General features: G+C 37.3%; 1 protein-coding gene across 1 annotated transcript in view; it reads right to left on the reverse strand.

Annotated features, from left to right (window-relative positions):
* DNAH12 (dynein axonemal heavy chain 12) overlaps window positions 1–24,871 on the reverse strand; it is a 201,915-nt gene that overhangs the window by 130,586 nt on the left and 46,458 nt on the right. Inside the window, exons 17-28 of the mRNA XM_039242492.1 lie at window positions 22,711–22,896; window positions 21,690–21,890; window positions 19,668–19,862; window positions 17,155–17,276; window positions 16,777–17,059; window positions 13,900–14,019; window positions 12,989–13,145; window positions 11,824–11,996; window positions 7,969–8,121; window positions 7,199–7,438; window positions 6,621–6,866; window positions 6,193–6,312 (exon numbers count right to left, since the gene is read on the reverse strand). Coding sequence (XP_039098423.1) covers window positions 6,193–6,312; window positions 6,621–6,866; window positions 7,199–7,438; window positions 7,969–8,121; window positions 11,824–11,996; window positions 12,989–13,145; window positions 13,900–14,019; window positions 16,777–17,059; window positions 17,155–17,276; window positions 19,668–19,862; window positions 21,690–21,890; window positions 22,711–22,896 — 2,196 coding nt within the window. The remainder of the gene's footprint in view (window positions 1–6,192; window positions 6,313–6,620; window positions 6,867–7,198; window positions 7,439–7,968; window positions 8,122–11,823; window positions 11,997–12,988; window positions 13,146–13,899; window positions 14,020–16,776; window positions 17,060–17,154; window positions 17,277–19,667; window positions 19,863–21,689; window positions 21,891–22,710; window positions 22,897–24,871) is intronic.

The following is a 24,871-nucleotide window of genomic DNA, read 5'->3' on the forward strand; positions in this document are numbered from 1 at the left end:
AGCATTTTCTAGGTATGAACATAGGTGGGCATTGCATTGGGCCTGCCATACCTTAGAATGCTGCTAGAGGGAGGGCTCTATGATACAATAAGACAATTCTTACCCTAAAGTCTTTTGAAACCAGAGGTAAACTAAAGCTCAATAATGCTTCAGTAAAACTCTGGCTTTGGTCAACTCTCAATTGACTTGATCACCAGTCAGTCTAGTTATCTAGCAAAGGGAAAGCACAGTTTTTCTACAAAACATCATATCATTTTAGTCTCTACAATTATTTTATACATAGTTTTTTAACATAAAATCAAACTTTACAAGTCATGAGAATAGCTGAAGATCAAGAGGAAATAAACAGTAAATAAACTCCCAGATAGCCCAGATGTCATAATTAGCAGACAAGAACATTAAAATAACTGTTATAAATGTATGAAAGAAAATAGACAATGACAAAAAAAAGATGAAAAAATAAAGAATTCAAACAATGAAATATTTGGGTTTTTTTTTGAAATATTTGGTTTTAATAAACCAAATTAGACATACTAAAACTGAAAAAAATATGTGAAATGAATAATTCATTGGATAGGTTTATCAGCAGACTAAAAAAAAAAAAGAAAAATGATTTATCTTAAAGACAGGTCAATAAAAAGTAATCAAACTACAAAACAGAATATAAAAATAATAAAAACAGAGCATAAGAGATGTGTGAGATAATATAAAATGATCTAACATGCATTTAATTGGAGTTCCAGAAGCACAGGAGAGACAAAATAGGGCAGACAAAATATTTAAGGAGATAATTACTGAGAATTTTGTGGAGAAATACACGAATCCACAGATTCAAGAAGTGCAATAAATTCAAATAAATACAAAACTAAGAAGCCCAGGCACATAGGCAAAGAAAAATATTAAAATAGCTGGAGGGAAAAAACACATTACATTCAGACAAGCATAAATAAGAAAAACTCTTGCCTTCTAAGTATAACCAGGAGAGCCAGGAGTTAATAGGATAATATCTATAAAATGATGTGGAAAGAGGGACAGACACTGCCAATCTAGATTTCCGTTTCTAGGGAAAATGTTCCTCAAAAATGAAGACTAAATAAAGGCATTTCAAACAAATGAGCTTCAAGAATTTGTTGCCAGAAGACCCACATGTACACAAGAGATACTGAAGGAAGTTCTTGATGTTGAAGGAAAAAGATCCCAGATGAAAGCTTATACCTACCAGAAGGGATAAAAAAAACACTAGGAAAAGTAAATAAAAAGGATTATTTTTTCAAATACTAATACCAAAAGCAAAAACTAATAATGTATTGTGGAGTTTATCATACGTTGAAGTAAAATAAATGACAGCAATAACCCAATGGGTAGGGTGAGTGGATAATAAAATTACTCCATTTAAAGTGTTTATATCGTGGGGTACCTGGGTGGCTCGGTAGGTTAAGCCTTGATTTCAGCTCAGGTCACGCTCTCATGGTTCATGGGATCAACATGGGACCTGACAGCACAGAGCCTACTTGGAATTCTCTCTCCTCCTCTCTCCTTGCCCTACCCCTGCTGGTACGTGTGCATTCTCTCTCAAAAATAAACAAACTATAAAAAAATAAAAGAAAATTTTTACATTGTTTCTGAAATGGTAAAATACAAACTTAAGGTAAATTGTAATAACTCAAGGATGTTCATTATATCCTAGAGAATGACCACTGAGGTAAAACTAAAAATGCAGTAAGAGAAAAGAATCATAGAGAAATAAACATTATCTGAAACCCAAAAGAAGTCAGTAAAGGGAAAATAAAGGAATATTGTCCATGTTAAAAAGCAATATGACACAGTTAGGAGTTTTTTCCTGTGGCCCTGGCTCCTCTTGCCCCATCTGTAGATGCACTGAGCCACTTGGCCACACCCCTCCCAGCACTGACTCTTAGTAGCATTTCTCAAACTGAAAGCTGTGGGTCCATGTATTTGTTGCTATATTCACAGAAGTACAAGAATTTTCCTTGACAATGTTACACTTCTTGTATTTTTATTCTGATTTTTAAAAATCATATTAGCATACTCTGAATCATCTTATTACCTGTGGTATAACATAACAATATATATGGTCTTTATTCCCAGTTCCTGGCACAGAGCTCCTATAACCCTTAAAATTTCATGAGTGATAGGAGTGTCTTTGTGATTCTTAATGAGCCCTTGGCAATCACACCCAATTTATGCTGATCAAGTGACAGGCTGGGGACCTGAGATAGCCTCAGGATGGGGCTGGTCACAAGAAAGACCCAGTGATTAGAGGGTTGGAACTTTCAGCCCTACTTCCCAGCCTTTGGTGAAGGTATTGGGTGGTAAGGAGGGAGGGACGGGATAGAAGGCTGAGCTCTGTAAAAAACTCTGACACAATGATATTCAGAGAGCTCCTGGTTTGGTGAGCACACTGAAATGGAGGGAGAATGACATTACCTCGAAGCATGGTGCCATCCACCCATATACTTTACTCTATACATTTCTTACATTTCGTTCTTCTTGAGTTGTATCCATTAGATCTTTCCTATTTTTTAAAATTTATTTTTAAAGAAGGGGGGGTAGAGTATGAGAGCAGGGACGAGGGAGAGAGAGAGAGAGAGAGAGAGAGAGAGAGAGACAGAGAGACAGAAAGACAGAGAGAGAGACAGAGAGAGAGACAGAGAATCTTAAGCAGGCTGCCCCTGCTCAGAGCAGATCTGGATGCAGGCATGACCCTGGGATCATATGATAGAAAACTATAGGGTAAAATAGGCAGAGAGGGAAAGATTAGGACCTGAGGTCCCTGGATGGGGAAAACACATATTTTAAAACAATGCTAGGAACATCTGACCATGAACTACTAACTCTCTCAGGTGTAAGGTTCTAAGGTTCCTCTTGTGAATGTAACAGACACCACCTACTTCCCCTCACGTTTCCCTCTGGAATATGACAAAATACCTAACTAAAATAAGTGGTAGACCCTAAAATATTAAGGCCCACAGGAACTGGTTTGGCCACAGACTACCCCTCATACAATGGAAACAAGCCAATCAAAAAGGAATGACTAGGCATTTAGTTACCTAGCCAATAAGGGTAGGACCTGAGAAGGAACAAGCAGGAAGGTAAGGGACCCACCAAAACCCTATAAAACTAAGTCCCAATAAACTATTTGTAAAAAAAAAAAAGAACATAGACTATAAAAAAAAAAAAAAACTAAGTCCCTTGCCTACAGTCTACAGGCATTCACTTTTGAAAACCCCGTCTCTGTAAAGAGAGCTTTCATACTATTCTTACTTTCTGATCTCATGCTCTAATAAACTTTTGCCTGCTGCTCATTTTATTCTGCATCCACCTCTTCATTCTTTGAAGCAGCAAGACAATGAATCCTGGGTACTGAGGTGAAAAATCCTGCAACGATGACCTGAGCTGAAAATCAAGAGTCAGACTTTCAACTGACTGAGCCACTCAGATGTCCCTTGCCACTTGCTACTTTAGTAGTTTCCACACCCAGCATGGGGCTTGAACTCACAATCCTGAAGTGCAGAGTCACATGCTCTACTGCCTAAGCCAAACAGGCACCCCTCTGAGTTGTATCTTTTATAATAAACTAGTAAACATTAATAATAAATTGTGTTCCTGAGTTCTGTGAATTGTTCTAACAAATTATCAAAGCTGGTGGGGAGGTTGTAGAAAAGTCCAGCCAGTCACAAGTATAGGTGACCTGAGACTTGAGACTCTCTGAAGTGAGGGGAAGTCTTGTAGGACAGAGCCCTTAATCTGTGCCAGTTAGTGTCAGAATTGAACTGTTGAACACCCAGTTGATGTCCAGAGAAAGAGACTTGGTTGTTGGTTTGGGAAGACACCCTGGGATCACACTAACCTGATACTGCCGTAGGAAGTAGATTAGTATTTGAGTTTGAAGTTTAAAAAAAGACTAAAAAAGTACAGGATGTCTTTAAATCAAGTGACACTTTAATGATATTGAAACTTTTATAGTAATATCAATAGAAAGAAGGGGTGGGAGAATTGAATCAACAAATAGTAAAAGGGAGTTTATACATGCTGAACTCAAAATCTTCACTGTACATTTTACCATTTAAATTGCCATAAAGTGGCATTTAATATCAGCCACATATGACCTATCTCATTAAGATTGTTTTATTTGTAATTTTAAAATTTATTTTGATTTTGGCACAAAAATAGACATATAGATCAGTAGAACAGAATAGAAAAACCAAAATAAACCCACAATTATATAGGTGATTAGCCTCCTTCAACAAAGGAGGCAAGAATATGCAATAGGAAAAAGTCTCTTCAACAAATGGTGCTATCTGCAAAAGAATGAAAAGGGACCACTTTCTTACATACACCAAACACAAAAATGAACTCAAAATGAATTAAAGACTTAAATGTGAGACCTGAAACCATTAAAATCCTAGAGAAGAGAACAGGCAGTAATGTCTCTCATCAGCCAAAGTAACATTTTTCTAAATATGCCTGGGGCAAGGGAAACAAAAAGCAAAAATAAACTACTGGGAAATCACCAAAATAAAAATCTTCTGCACAGCAGAAGAAATGACAAAGTCAAAAGGCAACCTACTGAATGGGAGAAGATATTTGTAAATGACCTATTTGATAAAGGGTTAATATCCAAAATATATAAAGCACTTACAAAACTCAACACCCAAAACACAGATAACCCAGTGAAGAAATGGGCAGATGACATGAATAGACATTTCTCTGAAGAAGACATCCAGATGGCCAACAGACACATGAAAAGATGTTCAACATCACTCATCAGGGAAATACAAATCAAAATTACAATAAGATATCACCTCAGATCTGTTGGAATGACTAAAATCAAAAACACAAGAAACAACAAATATTGGTGAGGATGTGGAGAAAAAGGAACCCTCCTGCACTGTTGGTGGAAACGCAAACTGGTGCGCCACTCTGGAAAACGGTATGGAGTTTCCTCAAAAAGTTAAAAATTGAATTACCCTATATCCAGCAATTGCACTTCTGGGTATTTACCGAAAGAATACAAAAACATTAATTCAAAGGGATACATGCACCCCTATTTTTATCACAATATTAACGATAGCCAAATTATGGAAGTAGCCCAAATGTCCTCAGATAGATGAATAAAGAAGATGTGGTATATACACACAATGGAATATTACTCAGTCATAAAAAGAATTGAAATCTTGCCATTTGCAACAAGATGGATGGAGCTAGAGAGTATAATGCTAAGTGAAGAAGTCAGTCAGACAAATACCATATGATTTTACTCATGTGTAAGATTTAATAAACAAAGGAGCAAAGCGGAAAAAAGAGAAAAAAAATCCCAAGAAACAGACTCTAGAGAATAAACTTAAAGTTACCAGAGGGGAGGTGGGGGATGGGCGTGGATGGGTGAAATAAGTGATAGGGATTAAGGAGTATACTTATCATGATGAGCAGTGAGGAATATATGTAATAGTTGAATCACTATATTGTACACCTGAAACTAATACTATATGCTAACTATACTAGAATTAAAACAAAAACACTTAAAAATGTGTATCTTGATTTTACATAATATAACAGCTATAAATAGCAAATACTTATTCTTATGTGTATACATAAGTATATATATGTACATTATAATGTCTATAATTTATGAAATTGGAAATGCACATGGTTTGATTCCTTTAAAAAAAAAAAAAAAAGTCAGGAGGCACCTGACTAGCTCAGTCAGTGGAGTACACAACTGTTTATCTCACGGTTGTGAATTCAAGCCCCACACTGCAGGTAGACATTACTTAAAAATAAAATCTTAAAAAAAGTCAGCCTATTACTTAAATTTGAGAAATCCTTATGTTAACTATAGGATGTTTTGCCACTTGCAGTTTACCATCTTTCTATCTGCCAAAGTACACAACAGCATTATAGTATACATTGTAGAACATATTATAAATCACAACATAGGAAATAAAAGAGTATTCATTCTTTTAGAAAGAACATTATCTTTGATCTGAATCTTAACATTGGTATCATATAACAGAAGATACTAAATTTTACTCATCCTCATCGATCAAAGTGGCAAAGTAGGGGTTTATCCTCCAAACAGAATAATTTCACTCATCTGAAACTTTGGAAATGACGGAGTCATCAGATAGATTTATTTGCAAAATAAGTCATTCTCACTGGTTTACTTACATGATAGTCAGCTTCAGGAAGTTTAATACCAGGAAACAGATCACTAGTTATTCCATTAAATAAGGGTATATCATGTGATAGAAACTTCGGTTCATTTACATCTTTAATTGATCGAAGAAGCTAAAATCATTCAAATAGTGCAACAGAAGTTAATTGCCCTTATTCCTCAACCTCCTCACCACCAAAAGTTTATGAATCTATGATTTATGGAATCCCTGTACTAAAACACCAACCTGATATTCCTATAAAGTATAATGAATAACATAACCCCAAACTATTATTTCAGCCTCACATAAAAAGATTCAAAGCAACAACTTTCTTATTTGCCTATTTATAGCTCCTGATCAACCTTCCTAAAAAAAAAAAAAAAAAAAAGACAAAAAAGATCTTCTATTGAAGGTTTCACAATGTATATATTTAATACTTACAAGTATATCTTCATTTTCATTTGGAAATTTTAGTTTAAGGTTTCCAGCAGCCACTAAAACCGCTTTTACTGCTCGCATTCCATAGTCATAATGAAACTGTGAGGAGAGCTGCTCTGAGCAAAGCCTGTAGGTCATCACTATTTTCACAGACAGAGGTTTTGCATTCAAAAATCCATAGGAGTAGAGGGAGATCTCTGCTATGAGGGCATAGTTTGGAACCATCATAGCCACAGTTCTAAAAAGAACCTGAAGTATATAATGAACAAAATACATTGGTTTTATAAAGGAAACCATTTTTAAAGGCTGAGCACAAGCACACCAACAGAATGCAGTGATATTCACGTTTATTTCCCCAATATAGCAAGGTTTTATTAATTCTGTGATTTTTTTTCTCAGTAGTGCTGTAATGGTGTCATGTCCTCTAATATGCATTAGACACCCAAAAAAATGTTTTTAGAGGTTTACTTATAGGTATCGGAAAAGGTAAACGGGAGATTTACAAATACATGTGAGAAAAATCACACCATTTTGAGTGGATGTTGTTTTTGATGAACAAATTTACACTCATAAAATATTACCTTCAGATTATCTGGCAATTCAGACCGCCCTGCATAGCCAGGGTTCATCGTGATAGCTACAAAACAGTTTGGATTGAGCTTAAGTTCTGTCCCTTCAAAAACAAACACATCCAGTTTCTGCTGAATGGCTCTCTGAATGCAAAGGATCTGTTGAGCTACCACGGACAACACTTCCAACTCAATTCGGTTAAATTCATCAAAGCAAGCCCAAGCACCAGAAGAGGCCAATCCTTTAAAAAACTAAGGACAAGAGAAAAGGAGATGAGTTTTCCTACAAAGGGGCGTCATCTGTTAAACATTTAATCTTTTAAGTCAAAACTGAAAATGAAGTCTAATGACCCCCCTCTCCAGGATAAAAAAGAATGTCTTACAGAGGACAGAGGGTTGCTGGAGGGGTGTGTGGGAGGGGGGGAAGGGCTAAATGGGTGAGGGGCGTTAAGGAAGGACACTTGTTGGGAGGAGCACTGGGTGTTATTCATAGGGGATGAATCACTGGACTCTGCTCCTGAATACATTGTTGCTCTATATGCTAACTCACTTGGAGGTAAACTTAAAAAATAATTAATTTAATTTAAAAAATTTACTGGTCACAATTTTTATTTTTCTAAAAATAAATAAATAAATAAAATCCTAAAAAGAAATGTCTTTACCCCTAAAACTGAAGTTCACACAATGTGTAAACCACGTTCACATGTTTAAACGTAAGTTTATTTCAGTTGATCAGTTCGACAACTAGCTGTAGGTTTGTAACATTTAATATGCAACTTTACCTTTCCCATGGCTAGATAATCTAGCCCGTCGGAACAGTTGAACACCACACATTGGACAGCAAGCGCTTTAGCCAAGTCCTTGGTGGTTTCAGTTTTTCCAGTGCCTGCTGGCCCCTCTGGAGCCCCTCCAAGGTTTAAATAGAAGGCACCAATCTGAAAAGAAACATACAACATTCAAAGAAATCCTTGCATAACTGGGAGAAAAAATAGCTAGGGAACAAACCCTTGCTTACAAAATGGATTGAGTCTTATTTGTGTACCTTCAAAGAGGCACTAATAACAATCATATTGTTCAGTTAATTTTTACTATGCAATTTTTCAGCTGCACAAGGAAAAATTCCAGAAAAGGTAAAAATGTATCAAAATCTCCTTATATTACAATTCTTCATGTGTATCCCATTTGCCTTTAAAAGCCCTAAGAATCTAGCCTGGAGGTAGTAACATTTAGTCAGAAAGGTTTGATTAGAGATCGTTGTGGACATTAGTGGAGATCATCAACAACCTCAGTGGCTCCCTGTCGAAAGTCAACACCGGGTAATGAGTGCTGTAAATGGGGGCCCATCAGGTGGAAGAGAAACAGAATATCTATTATCTATATTTGTTTATAATTCACCCCGACTACTGCATTCCACTCTTGGTATGTTCTCCATTTTCTCCATTCCTACAACACTGTTCTGTACTTCTCTTACCAGCAGGATCACTGTCTACCTTGCCTTACAGTTAATTTCGTACATTGTTTTTTCTCTCAATTAGTCTTTAAGCTCCTTAAGAACAATATCAGCAGTATCTGAATTCTTCCTGAATTCTAGTTCTTTTGGACTCCAACAGTGGTTGGAGGACTAGAACAGTGGTTGGAGATTTTTTTAGAAGCATATAAATTACAGTCAACTCCAACTATCGACTTTGTTTCAAGAAAATTAGTATAAAAGTTTGTGAAATTTAACTTCTTTTAGAAAAAATAGGGCTAAGGGACCAAAGCTGTACATATTAGTAGGTAAGGGATAGTAGGTGAGGGAATTCTCTGTACTTTCTTTTACTCTACTAATTTTGCTGTGAAACTGAAATTGCTTTAAAGAAAGGTCTATTAAAAAATAATTTAAAGGGTGCCTGGGTGTCTCAGTTGGTTAAACATCTGACTGTGGCTTAGGTCATGATCTCGCACTCCGTGAGTTCAAGCCTCGCATCCGGCTCTGTGCCAGCCACCCAGAACCTGGAGCCTGCTTCGGGTTCTGTGTCTCCCTCTTTCTCTGCCCCTACCCGGCTAACACTCTGTCTCTCTCTCTCTCTCAAAAATAAACATTAAAAAATTAAATACTTTAATAATAAAAAATAAAAATTTTGATTAACAAATTATATTTTTACATTTACTAAAATAAAACAGATTATTAAAGAAAGGCAATATTAATATTTTACCCACCTTAAGTTTGTAATAAATGCTATACTGTTGATGCCCATTAACTTAATTGCTGGAAACCTCAGGTTTTCCCTTCTTTATGGTTTCAAGAAAATACTTACAAATTTTTCAATGTCGAGTTTAATTGGATTCTGATCTTACAACTGGAAGTTGTGAGTTTCCACAAGTATTCACAGCTTCTGATTTCATCGAGGTCCCACATAGGACACAGAAGCTTGAGGCTCACTTACACAAGTATTTAGGGCCTGACCATGTACCTGTTCACTACTAGAGTAGAAAACAGGACAGACATGGTCCCTGCCCTTAGGTAGCTTCCTGAGAAAATAGACGGTTGGTGAAACATTTTATCATAGATGTATTGGCACCCTTTACTGGCCATTGCATCCATCTGCCAATTGTTGAATCAGCTACAAATAGCTCACAACTGTCCTTTCCTCCTGAGAATTGCCCTTGACTAACCGGAGCGACCTTATCAGCAAGTACTTGAAAGCTTACTCACAGCCGTGTTACTCTTCAAAGTAAACCTGTCAGTTTACCAGCAAAAATGGGCTTACATGGAAACAGCAAAAACAATTGCAATTCCAGACACACAAACTACCACAAAACCATAAGCAAGTCTAGGAACAGAGGAGAGGAATGCTCTTTTATAGAGGAAGGGGTGGGGGGGGGGTCCTTTGGGAGGAGCCATTATAAACCAGAAATCCATTGGAGGAAACTGGGAGTTCCAAGTGTAGTGGCTTTTTATTGGCTGAGTTGTGACAGTCTCTCATTGGCTAAGATCTTGCCAGACAAGAACAGAATCCTTATTCCTGTTGAGGTAATCAAGCACATGCTTCTTCCTGTCAGGAATGTAAAGTACGTCTTCTCCTGTTGGTTTTGTAATTGATGCTGAATGGTAGTAGGGCTTAAGAGCTTCTCCTTCATGGCCTCCCAACTCCATTTTAGTGAGGTTTGCCTTTGTTAATTTTCATACCCCTAACCCCAAGGGTGACTGATAGACACGGACTATAAGGAATATAAAAGCCAGGCCCCTTGCCTTAAAGAGGGGTACCCCGTGATGCTATCCATGCTCCAAAGCTCCCCCTGAGATCAGGCTAAATCTGTACATCTGTTGAAACTTCACCTTTACTTTCCCTCCTGTTTTCCTCACTTCCCTACAGGCTTTTACTGAAAGCATTCCCTAGTAAATCATTTAGCCAAGAATCCCCGTTTTGTCTCCGCTTCTAGAGAACTCAGTCAAACATACTTTAATTTTACTTACTCAGCACAGGTGGAATGGTGTTTCTTGATGCTTCTCCTCAATTCCCGGGAAGCGTTGCCAGATTTAGCAAATGAAAATACAGAATACCCAGTTAAATCTGAATTTCAGATACACAATGAATAATTTGTTAGTGTAAGTATGTCCTGTACAATATTTGGAATACACTTATACTAAGAAATTATAGTTTATTTGAAATTCAAATTTACCGGAGAGTCCTGCATTTTACGTGGCAACCTTCTTCCCAGGTGTTTGAGTATTTTAATAGTCATAACTTCATCTTCCACAGCTTTTCAACAAGCACTGACCTTATCACCACCCCCTACATTTCAGCTCTCTCCCTCCTATTCAACAGAACTACTCAGTCTTTAGGGGCGCCTAGGTGGCTCCGTCAGTTAAGTGTCCGACTTTGGTTCAGGTCATGATCTTGTGGTTTGTGAGTTCAAGCCCTGCCTTGGGCTGTGTGCTGACAGCTTGGAGTCTGGAGCCTGCTTAGGATTCAGTGTACCCCCCGCCCACTCCCGCCTCTCTCTGCTACTTCCCCACTCATGTTCTGTTTCTCTCTCAAAAATAAAAAAACATTAAGAAAAAGAAAACCTGGGGCGCCTGGGTGGCTCGGTAGGTTAAGTCAACTTCAGCACAGGTCATGATCTCACAGTTTGTGAGTTCAAGCTCCACATCAGAATCCACACCGACAGTGTGGAGCCTGCTTGGGATTCTCAATCTCTCTCTGCCCCTCCCCCACTTGTGCTTTCTCTCACTCTCAAAAACATAAAAAAGAAAAAGAACTAACTTGGAGTTCCAAGGCCCAGATGGAGTTTACTCATCTTCCGGTCATGTGACCCAGGGCTCCGCTGCAAAAACCAAATCTGTCTCCTGAAGCTCCAATTTTCTCTTTAAATCTCTAATACCTTCTTTTTCTAATTATCCCGAATGGGAAAGACTCATGATTTTCAAACATTAGAATCCAAACACTCTTGTATTCTACAAAAGCACCCAGAAATAAACACTCATTGCTATGGTTTCACATAAAGGGGATTGGGACTAGGAAGGGATAGCTTATTCAACTATTGCAGATAGGAGAATAAAATGAGGACAGCCATGTTAAATTTGGACAAGAGAACATGACACCACACCAAAAAGCAATCTTTAATGTATGAACTAAAATAACTTAAATGCATACCAATGTTCTGTAACACCTGTCAGTTAGAGGAGTAATGACAAGTCGAGGCGAGTTACCAAGATATTCATAAGCGTATTTTACATTGCAATTAACGATACGAACTCGAGCATTGTCATATTCCCAATAATATCGAAGCTGAGCAAGCCACTGGAAATCTGTATCCTGTGAGACACCTAGAAAGAATAAAGTAAAAGAGACCATCCTGAAATGTAAAAATATTTGAAAAATAGGTATTCTATCATTTTTTATAATAGCAAACATTAAAATAATTTGTTTTCCAGTTTATAGAAAAGATCATATATAAAAAATCCTGTGGGGAGAGGGAAAGACATATACTATAAATCTTTGTTTCTATACAAATCAAAACCACACTGAGATACCACCTCACGCCAGTCAGAGTGGCCAAAATGAGCAAATCAGAGGACTCTAGATGCTGGAGAGGATGTGGAGAAAAGGGCAACCTCCTACACTGTTGGTGGGAATGTAAACTGGTACAGCCCCTCTGGAAAACAGTGTGGAGGTTCCTCAAAAAATTAACAATAGAACTCCCCTATGACCCAGCAATAGCACTGCTAGGAATTTACCCAAGGGATATAGGAGTGCTGATGCATAGGAGCACATGTACCCCAATGTTCATAGCAGCACTCTCAACAATAGCCAAATCGTGGAAAGAGCCTAAGTGTCCATCAACTGACAAATGGATCAAGATGTGGTTTATCTATACAATGGGATACTACATGGCAATGAGAAAGAATGAAATCTGGCCATGTGTAGCAACATGGATGGACCTTGAGGGTGTTATGCTGAGTGAAGTCAGGCAGAGAAGGACAGATACTATATGTTTGCACATATAGGAGGATTAGGAGCAAGCTAACAGAGGACCATGAGGGAGAAGAAGGGGAAAAATAGTTGGGGAGAGGGAGGGAGGCAAACGATGAGAGACTCTTGAATGCTGAGAACAAACTGAGGGCTGACGGCGGTGGAGGGGAGGGGAAGGGGGGTGATGGGCATGGAGGAGGGCACTTGTGGGGATGAGCACTGGGTGTTATATGGAAACCAACTTGACAATAAACTATTTAAAAAATAAATAAATAAAAATAAAAAATCTTTGTTTCTATAAGCTATTAATATTTTATCTTTAATATTAAAGAAAAGAGTCACATACCCATATCAATCATGTCCATGACCACGTCCCTAGCATGGACATCAATTGTGACCAAAGCCCCCAGAGTAATCCTGGTCTGCTTTGATAGTTTTCCCCTTACCAGTGCCACAATATCATTCAGTTGACTCTGAAGTTCCTTATAGTAGTTCTTTAATTCCTACAAAATAAAAAAAACAATTAAACTAATGGCATATAGTAACTAAAACATGTATTTTATATACCCTTTTACAAAACAATTTTGACTTCATAAATATATTTCAATAGAGAAATGAATTACAGAACAGAGTGAATTTCTTTAAGCTTCATAAAACACTAAGAACAAGTTGTCAAAGAATTGTATATATAATTTTATATTTTTAATGTTTATTTATTTTGAGATAGAGAGAGAGAGAGTGCACAAGCAGGGGAGCAGCAGAGAGAGAGAGAGGGATAGATAGAATCCCAAGCAGGTTCTACATTGTCAGCATAGAGCCTGGTGTGGGGCTTGAACTCAAAAACCATGAGATCATGACCTGAGCTGGCAAGAGTTGGATGCTTCACTGACTGCCACTCAGGCACTCCAAAGAATTGTATAATTTTTTTAAATTTTTTATTTATTTCTGAGAGAGAGAGAGAGCAGGGGAGGGTCAGAGAGAGAGGGAGATACAGAATCTGAAACAGGCTCCAGGCTCTGAGCTGGCTGTCAGCACAGAGCCCAACACGGGGCTCGAACCCACGAAATGTGAGATCATGACTTGAGCCGAAGTCAGTGCTTAAGCGACTGAGCCACCCAGGTGCCCCAAGAATTGTATAATTTTAATGCTACCTGTACAAACTGGTGGGGAGACTGCCTTTACAAAGAATAGATAAGTTAAGTAAGAAACATAGCAGTAAAAAAGAATGTTATGTTAAAAAGAAAAAAAGGGCTTTACCTCTGTCCCACCACTTATAACTTCTTGTGTCTCCGAAGTCCAGAACATTTGAGAAACACAAAGGACAACTTGTCCAGGCCACTCTCGAACCCAGTCTCTTCTTGCAGATTCTGGATAAGCCTGAATAATTAAAATGCATTTCTAACTTTAAAAGACTATGGATGGGGGAGGGGGGAGGGAAGCTAAATGTCTGCAATATTTGGTACATTTCATATGTTTAAATATCCCATAGTCATGAAAAGTTTTAGATACTAAAAGAAAAATTGTATAAGTTATGTTTTTTAATTATTTGTTTATTCATAAAAGAATGGAAAGATGAACAGGCATGTTAACAATCAGTTGTCTCTGGAAGAATTTATTGTTGATTCTTCTGGAAATTGATGTCTCTATGATTTTTATGTTGCTTTGCTATGAGGAGTTGTCAATTTTTCTACACAGAATACATACTACTCCTGTTATAGTGAAATATCAGGGTTTTATTAATCCACAAAAAATAAGTCTAATAGATTATACATATTGATGCCAGATTTAATTTAAAAGGAGACTATACAATCTAGTGGAAAACTCGATTAGTAGTTAGAACCTCTGTATGATTTATCCATAGTTTTTCTAAAAACTTACATGACCAGAGTATATATTTTGAACAATTATATATTTGTTGAATTATACATAATTTAACAATCCGTGCTTTTGAGTTCAAAGCATGCTCTCGTTTCTCACTTAATACTTTTATGTTCAAAATGCATTTAAATGGATTTGGAGTGGGGCAGAGTTTAACCTTTTTAAAAATGTAACCTACTTCATGTGATAATAGTAGATTCAAATTAAAAACTGAAAAAAACAACAACTGCAGAACAAAATTTGAAGTTGACACTAATGGAAACTATATTTTTAAAATTCTTTTAAATGTATATTATTTTGAGAGAGAGAGAGAGAGAGAGAGAGAGACAGAGTGCAAGCAGGGGAGGGGCAGAAAGATAGGGGGAGACACAGAATCTGAGGTAGGCTCCAGGCTCTGAGCTGTCAGCACAGAGCCCTCTCTGGGGCTTGAACTGGCAAGTGGTTGTCTCATGACCAGAGCTGGGGTGCCTGGGTGGCTCAGTTGGTTAAGCATCTGACTTCAGCTCAGGTCAAGATCTCATGGTTCGTGGGTTTGAGCCCTGTGTTAGGCTCTGTGCTGACAGCTAGCTCAGACCCTGGAGGCTACTTCAGATTTTGTGTCTCCCTCTTTCTCTGACCCTCCCCTGCTTATGCTGTCTGTCTGTCTGTCTGTCTCTCTCTCTCAGAAATAAATAAAACATCAAAAAAAATTTTTTTTAAATATTATAACCAGAGCCAAAGTCAGCTGCCTAACCAATTGAGCCACCCAGACGCCCCAGAAACTATATTTTTAATACAATAACACCATCTTAGGCAAAATGATGTTAAACATAAGGATAGAAATATATTATTACTTAAATATGTTTTATTAGAAATATTTATTTTTGGGGGGTGCCTGGGTGTCTCAGTAGGTCGAGCGTGGACTTTGGCTCAGGTCATGAACTTGTGGTTCACGAGTTTGAGCCCCCTGTTGGGCTCTGTACTGACGGTTCAGAATCTGGAGCCTGCTTTGAATTATGTCTCCCTCTCTCTCTGCCCCCTCCCCCACTTGTACTCTTCTCTCTCAAAAGTAAATAAAACAAAAAAAATTTTCTCTCAAAAATAAATAAAACATAAAAATTTTTTTTAATGTTTTATTTATTTTGAGAGGGAGACAGAGAGAGGGAGACACAGAATCTAAAGCAGGCTCCAAGCTCTGAGCTGCCAGCACAGCCTTCATAGGGCTCGAACCCACAAACCCTGAGATAATGACCTGAGCCGAAGTCAGAAGCTTAACTGACCAAATCACCCAAAGGCCCCAAATTAGAAATATTTAGAAATAAAAACAATAAGTTTCAAAGAAAGTAAGTTTCAAAGAATGTATGAGCCATTGCCAAATACATAGAAAACAAATTTCTATGTTAATAAAGGAAATACTTTCACGGATAATGTTGATTTTTCCCCCCTATGTGTTTTAATATGTTTGGGAGCATAAATGGAAAAAAGGAGAGAAAAAGTCAAGATTTATCTGCGGGAACACTGAAGCTGAATAGAATATCCACTGCAGTAAGATGAGTGTCATAGGGTGAAGGAAAATGCATACCTCACTCATACAAAGTGAGTTGCTGGATTATAAAGCTGCAATGCCTTTTAAAATGTCTTTTGTTTTTTTAACGACATACCTGTTCCTTTGTGGTCCTAATGACAGAAATATACTGAATTTTATTATTCAAGATTAGGTTAATTGGATTAGCATAAGTAAGTTACATGTAGTACTTAGGTGTTACATTTCTTTCATATATTATATACCCTCTTTGAATGTTTGTTCATCTCATTTCAAGTTTCTAAGTAATTGTTTAGGTGTAAACAGTAGTAGACCATGCATTTAACACCCCCGTCTGAGGTTTTCTCTGATCCCCGTGGCTATAACAGGCTACTGGATGTTCTTCTATTTGCTCTTTACCTGATTAATTCCTACTTTGGGTCTCACTTTCAATTTCACTTCCTCTAAGAACCTATCACTCAAAGCATCCCCCTCTTCCTATTCTAAATTATATATACCTTGCTTATTCTTTCTCATAACACCTTTTGTCTTTTGTAGTCCTTAATTACATACTGTTATCAATTCTCACTAATATTATTATCTTAATAATAATGTTAGAAACAAATAAAGAATAAAAAATAACGGTTTTAAATAGTAAGAACTGCAAGTGTTAATTTACCAGCACACATTCAAAACCTCCTAAAAAGAGAGCGTTTTCAGAATATACGGTGTACATTAAATCTCAGGAAACACACCAGCCTGGCTGCAGCGATCACATCATGAATACTCCGGAGCATTAAATCTTCCACTTGAATGAGCCACTTTTCCACAGCCCCTCGCGCTGCAGAAGTGGAAATAAGTGCGATCAGTTCCACTCGCTCCCCTTCAGAGCTATACATGGCCTTAATGTCCAAATTGGGAAGGAATTCCAGTTTAGCAATGCCCTCAAAGCATTTTTTTAAATGAGGCTGAACTCTTAGTGGATCTTTGGTTTCTGACAAAATTTCTAACATTTCGTCATTAGATAAGAAGAAAAAACTAGAGAAAAACATGCAAAAACAAATGCTTTGGTTATAATTCATCACATATTGGAAAATCATTTTAATTACAGAATAATTAGTTATCCATCATACCGAGGGAAGAAAAGCCGTTTTTTTTCAAGATATGCATTGAGCCCTTTCATAATTTTCTCCAAAAGTTCATTGCAGTTCTGCAATTTTTCCAATAAACCTGTTAAAGAAGTAGCAGCAAGAACCTAAAAGATACACATTTGTTCAAGTTAGCACTTATATAGCAGATATAATTAATTATAAGATGTATGCATTAATTTATAGTATATGTCAAAAATGTTGAAATGTCAAAAGCTTATGAAAAATTGTAAAATTTTTATGTAATGTAAAACTACTATAATTCAATAAATCATAAATATTCTTATCCAAGGATGCAAGTTACAAATGAGAAGTTATGACTCTCATACACATTTTCATTTCTCCTATATTGTTCTGAATGATGTGGGAAACGTCTATCAGATTGGTGTGTGGTTTAATTATTACATTTACAACCATCAACTATAAACTTAACAATCCACGTATGAGTTGGCAAACTGTATCCCATGGGCTAAAACCAACCTGTTGCCAGCGTCTTTCTTTTTTTTTTAATTCAGCTTTATAAGATATAACTGACAAAAATTGTATACAGTTAAGGCACACAACTTGATGTTTCGATATATGAATACACTACACTGCCAGTTTTTGTATGACCTGTGAGGTAACATTTATTTTTATACTGTTAAAAGATTGGGGCACCTGGGTGGCTCAGTAGGTGAAACAGTCGACTTCAGATCAGGTCATGATCTCACAGTCCGTGAGTTTGAGCACCATGTCAGATTTGGATTCTGTGTCTCCCTCTATCTGCCCCTCCCCTGCTTATGCTCTGTCTCTCTGTCTCTCAAAAATAAATAAATGTTTAAAAAATTTTTAATTTAAGAGATTGAGAGAATTGGGACACCTGGGTGGCTTAGTAGGTTAAGCGTCCGACTTCAGCTCAGATCATGATCTCATAGCTTGAGTTCAAGCCCCACATCAGGTTCTGGGCTGATAGCTCAGAGCCTGGAGTCTGCTTTGAATTCTGTGTCTCACTCTCTCTCTCTCTCTCTCTCTTTCTCTCTCTCTTTGTCCCTCACCTGCTCTCTCTCTCTCTCTCCCTCTCTCAAAAATTAATCAACATTTAAAAGTTTTTTTAAAAAAAGGTTGAAAGAATTAAGAGGAAAATCATATTTCATGGCACATGAAAATGTCACTGTGGATAACAGTTGACACATCCATCCAGTTACATATTGCCTCTGGCTGCTTTCTCCCTACTACAATGGCAGAGTTGAGTAGTTGCAAAAAAGACTGTCTGTCTCACAAAGTCTAAAATATTTACCATCTGGCCCACTGCAGAAAAAAATTTACTGACTTCTGGTCTACAAGAAATCATGTTTCACAAAGGTTCTAAGGTCAACATGTGAGGCAAAATCCTCAAAACTCATAAATTTCAGTGTACTGTTGACTCTCCAGAAGTCCAGCATGGCTAATTTTCACCCAGTATTGAAACAAACAGTTATTTCTTAAGTTGAATGCCAGATAAAAACGTGGATGTTCATCTGTGGCCTATGCATCGTGTGTGCATGAAAAATACATAGTCTGTCTTTGAACATGAGAATCACACACAACAAGGTGCTATAGTTACTAGGAGAGACACACAGCAAGTGAAGTCAACTGAGAGAACTGCATATTCTTTTCTTTTATTATTAAAAAAAGACTATTTTAGAGAGAAAGAGTGCATGAGCAGAGAAGGGGGAGGAGAGAGAAAGAGACAGAGAGAGAGAGAGAGAGACAGGGACAGAGAATCTTAAGCAGGCTCCGTGGTCAGCACAGAAACCGACATGGGGCTCAATCCCACGATCCTGGGATCTCGACCTGAGGTGATATCAAGATTTGGACAATTTGGGACACCTGCATAGCTCAATCGGTTAAGCTTCCAACTTTGGCTCAGGTCATCATCACACAGTTTGTGAGTTTGAGCCCCGTATCAGGCTCACTACTCTCAGCTCAGAGCCCATTTCAGATCCTCTTTCCCCCTGCCCCTCTCCTGCTCACTCTCTCTCAAAAATGAGTAAACATTAAAAAAAAAAAAGTTGGACATTCAACCAATCGAGCCACCCAGGCATCCCAGAACTGCAGATTCTTTATTTCTATCACTCCCAAGCATATGGAGTCATTGGGTGGAATGTCAGGTGAATCACCTATACTCATCCTTTGTCTCTCTCTCTCCTTGTCCCTCCTTTCTCTTTCTATCTTATTTTATTTTATAGTTCATTTTACAAGAGAAGAAAAGCAGTGAGTACGTGCCACAGTCAAGTGAATTAAATGTACATTTGAGAGGCAGCTCCACTGTTAGAGTTATAAGTAGTGCATTATATGAATTGAAAAGTAAAATTATTTTAATGCTTTGTGCTTTCTTATATTTTTCTGAACTTTGCAGTTTGTATACAAGCAGCAGGTTTTATTTTTGTAATCAGAAAAAAAAAACAAAACAAATGCTTTCTTTAATAGCCAAAATTAAAGGTCCTTATTATTTGTAAGAGAGAAAACAAACATTTCACCTTGGGATCTTTTGTACAAAACTTCATGATATCTCTCCAGTGTCTGTCTACTGTCTGAAATTGACGCCCTTCTTCTGGCATCTGTTGCATGATATCCTCAGAACAAAAAATGGGCTCCAAGTACAGCCACTGAGCTTGTACTTTTAACCATTCGTCAATCGTTTCTTGTATTCGAATCAAACGGTCCTCCCAGGCCTTAATGAAAAGCATACTCTACTAAATTCCAGTTATTAAAGGAAAGTCACAAATTACAGCAAAGAATACTTATTTAAAACCCTGTTATTTTTAAACCAGTGCCAAACAGCTCAAGGTCACTTACGGGTATCACATGGACTTAGAAAAACTCTAGGAAGTCCAAAGTTTTCCTAAATCATTGAAACTCAGCATCTCAAATGACTGTAGTTACTTAGACCAAACTCCTAATCTCTAGAGAATCATCCCAAACCTGAAAAGCATCCAGTAATACTCTGCTCTATACCAGTGGTCATCAACCTAGTGGCTATTTCACCCTCCACCCCAAGGGACATTTGACAATGTCTAGAGACATTTTCATTTGTCACAACTGATGAAGTGAGGGTTCTACTAATATCTTGTGGGTAGAGGGCAGGGATGCTGCTAATCTTCTTACCATGTACAGGATAGCCCCCACGACAAAGAATTACTGAGCTCCAAATGTCATCCGTACCAGGTTAAGAAACCCTGCTCTACGACAACACAACTTGGGGAGTGGGGGAGAGCAACAAGCAAACAAGTCTCCTTATTCTCACAGTTCTCCTAGAATTGACAAAATATTTCACTAACTGAAGATCATGATACAATATCTTTGGTTCATAAAGATGTGGCTTAAGATCCTATGTCTCGGGACTAGGTCTCATATTTTTAGTTTTAAAAGCTCTCAAAGAGCTTTTAATTTTGTCTTGTAAATTCTCCCTTGTTAGATAAGAAATGTCTGCAAAAAAGAGGTAGACCAGCCTGATTCATGGGAAAATGTGTAGCATTATGTCCTTTTGGAAGAGCAGCAATCTGTCTTCTCCAAATATGGAGAGCCAAGGTCTTCTATGCTAGCACTATTTACGTTCAAATTAAAACCAGACTACCTTGGTTTGAATCCCAGTTCTGTCCTTTATTAGCTAGGTGAATATAGGTAAATTACCTATCTTGCTCTGCCCTGGTTTCCTTATCTCTGAGTACAGATAATGACAATGCTGATCTTGAATGTCTGTTACGGGGGTTAGATGGTATAAGAAATGTAAAGCCCCTGGAGCAGTATCCGGCACAAAGTTAGAAATCTGTAAATATCAGGGAAGCAACAAATATCCATTTGTTGTTTTGTCTTTTCTCCCATTTTCTATAGCCCCCAGTTAGAATTTTGATACTACTTAGGAAGCTATTAATATAATTTGTTTGCTTTCTGTATTTACCTGTATCAACTATAAGATTATGAAATAATCTTACTTATAGTGTTTGTGTTGATATCAAATGGACAATAATTCATTAATTATTCTAAAAGACCCTCAAGCTGGTTGTTTATAAATATAACTGGAGTCTGGCATATAGGACTTCAGTGCAAGTTACAAGAATATAGCATAAAACAGGGTCTAGGCTGTCTAAAGTTAGAATCAATAGGACTGTTTTCCTTCTAAGTCTATCACTGTCAGTGGGGAGGTTTTTTTATAATAAAACATAATTTTCTCTTTTCAAAATGATTAATGTCTCAAGATATGTTCTATATGATTCCACATTAATTTTTAAATATCTGTTCCTGTATTTCACCAAAGCAATAAAAAAACTGACTTATTTCCACAGTAATATATTTGTAATAAGATCCCTGTTTTTGTTCTCTCTTTTTTTTTTTTAAGTAACCTCCATACCCAGTACAGAGCCCAACATGGGTCTTGAACTCACAACCTTGAAATCAAGACCGGAGCTGAGATCCAGTTGGACGCTTAACTGACCGAGCCACCTGGGCACTCCAAGATTATAGTTTTTATAAATAACCAGAAACCATCATATTTGACATACCTTAATCTCTTTTTCAAATGGTTTGATGAAAGGTGAGCCTCTCATTGTCTGAGTTTTTATAATTTGATCATCAAGGAGAGTCTGAATCTCATCTACTGAAGAAAGAATAGAGACTCCAGTATCACGATATGGACTTATATGAAAAGCAATATCATCCCAGGTTCTGATCATTGTATGCATGGCTTTCTCTAGTGAAAATTCCTAAAAGGGAGAAAAGAAGAAAGAATGGGATGGTGAAGAAAGGCCTTATTTACTGTACTGCCTTTTCCCTGGTGAATCCAGTGATGAGTGCATTACACAGTAACTCTCTTAACATAATCTGTGGTGACATTGTAACTGTCTTTAGGTTTAGAAAGATTTCTTAAACAATTTAAAAATTCTTGAGAATAATAGTGTAGTTTAAAAAAAATTCACTTGCTATGAAAACTACCGCTGCCAGTATTAAAATAGACACTAGAATAAAATAGCTGCTGGACCTTCTCTGAAGTGGCCTTTCTGAAATACTTATGTATATTTCAAGAGCCCAGAGGACCTTACTTATTCTATTAGAATACAGACACATCACATACCAACACACACATGAAGAGGTCAAAGGAGCCATTTCTATTCAGATGCAAAACAAAGAAGTAATATAGAAGCACATACCTTGTTGGGGGGGGAAATGAGTGGTTTTCAATCAGGTTCCCCCATCTCCTCCCACTGCTATCCAGTACCACACACTGGATACCCAACAAAAACTGTGATTATTTTTATTTTATTTTATTTTTTTAAAAATTTTTTAGCATTTATTCAGTTTTGAGAGACAGAGAATGAGCGGGGAAGGGGCAGAGAGGGAGACACAGAATCTGAAACAGGCTGAGCCATCAGCACAGAGCCTGATGTGGGGCTTGAACCCACAAACTGAGATCATGGCCTGAGCTGAAGTCAGATGCTTAACCGACTGAGCCACCCAGGCGCCCCTGTGATTATTTTTATTAACAAACTCATCAAATAAAGTGTTTCAGTTGATCTTCATATTTACCTTACTTGCACCTGCACTTATTACTTCAAATTTTTCCAAGTATGGTGTAAGGTTTAATTTCAAAATTTTTCTCAGTGTAGTTCCAGAATCTGGAGTCAAGTCATAGCCTACAATTTCTGATATCTGAGTCCAGTGACGAGCTCTCATTCCTGGATTGCACAGGATGGAGACAGTAGGGATATAATCCTAAGGGTGAAAGTATAAACAATAATGAATCACTCTTTTGACTGCCACACATACATAGATTTTATAGATGAAACCTCAATAGTATAAAGATTACACTTCCCTCTCTCCTGACCCTCCCCTGCTCACACTGCCCCCCTCTCTCTCTCTCTCAGAAATAAATAAAACATTAAAAAAACCTTTTTAAAATAGGGAAGGATTACATAGAGGGAAGCAAGAGTATTGATAATCTTTTAATTTTAAAGAAGGGGAAGGGATCATGGGTGTTCATTTTCTTCATAGCTTACATATATGTTACATATAATCTCCCAGTATTGGATAATAAAAGTGTATTAACAAAGAAAGAAAGAGAAAGAATACTTATCTTTTCCTTTTCCCATTCCAACTCAAAGCCCAACAAAATCAAACTTGCACTTCTGGTCACCTCCTTAATAAAGCCTTATATGTTTTCCAAATGACAAAATTAATTGCTCTGTGCCCTATTCTTTCAGAGGATACTACTATCCTTTGCCTAAGAATTTCTTCATTCTAGCTTGTACTACAACCAGTTGTTCACAGCCTATTTCTCTTTCCACTTTGTGTCCTCTCTGAGGGGCAGAAGTCAATTTGTGTGAACTGGACAATAAAAATATTAAACTACAACACCCTAATGTCAATATCTAAGCCACTAATTAGGTGAGAAAAATAAAGACACTTATATTGGGAAAAAAACATAAAACTACCTCTATTTACAGCTTACATGATCTTGTATATAGAAAATTCTAAAGAATTCATTTATTTTTTAAATTTCTTAAAGTAATCTCTACACCCAACATGAAGCTCGAACTTACAACCCTGACATCAAGAGTCATATGCTCCATCAACTGAGCTATCCAGGTGCCTCACTAAGGACTTTATTTTAGAACTATTAAAGCTAATAAATGAGTTCAGCAAGAGTGCAGGATACAAGATCTATATAAAAAATTAACTGTATTTCTGTAAACTAACGATAAACAACCCAAATTGAAAGTAAGGGAAAGAATCTCATGTGCAATAGCATCAAGAAATATAAAATACTTGGGGGGCGCCTGGGTGGCTCAGTCGGTTGAGCTTTCGACTTCGGCTCAGGTCATGATCTTGTGGTTTGTGGGTTTGAGCCCGCATCGGGCTCTGTACTGACAGCTCAGAGCCTGGAGCCTATTTCAGATTCTGTGTCTCCCTCTCTCTCTGACCCTCCCCTGCTCATGCTGTCTCTCTCTCTCTCTCAGAAATAAATAAAACATTAAAAAAATTAAAAAAAAAAGAAATATAAAATACTTGGAAGAGTAAGTTTAATAAAGAAATGAAATGTTTGTAGACCAAAAATTACAAGAAATTAAAGAAGACCAAATAAAAGTAAAAATACTCCTTGCTCACATATTGAAAGAATTAATATTGTTAAGACAGCAATTCTTCCTAAATCAATCTAAAGATTCAACACAATCCCAGCTTCCTTTTTTTAAGGCTTAAAGTGTATTTTTTAATGTTTATTCATTTTTGAGAGAGTGAATACAAGCGGGGCAGGGGCAGAGAGAAAGGGGGGACAGAGGATCTAAAGCGGGCTCTGAGCTGACAGCAGTAAGCCTGGTGCAGGGCTTGAATTCACAAATCGTGAGATCATGACCTGAGCTGAAGTCTGATGCTCAACTGACTGAGCCTCCCAGGTGCTCCTGAGGTTTAAAATGTATTTTAATAAGTTGATGCTGCATTATTGCTCCATTTCTCAGGAAAATTCCAAGATATTAGGGACAGATAAATATGCACACAAATAAAATATGCACAGCATAACTATCTAAGATAGGCAAAGTTAAGAGCTACTGTCCTATAGGCAGCATACAGCAACATTGTTCCCAAATTTGTACTAGGTCTGTCAACCAAAGCTGTGAACAGCAATATCATACAGAAAAAGGGGCCTTCCTGGGCTGTCCTTATCCAAGAAAATATGGAGGAAAGATTTTTA

The sequence above is a fragment of the Hyaena hyaena genome, unplaced genomic scaffold, assembly GCF_003009895.1.
Source record: "Hyaena hyaena isolate Hyena2069 unplaced genomic scaffold, ASM300989v1 scaffold_212, whole genome shotgun sequence".
Taxonomy (NCBI): Eukaryota; Metazoa; Chordata; class Mammalia; order Carnivora; family Hyaenidae; genus Hyaena; species Hyaena hyaena.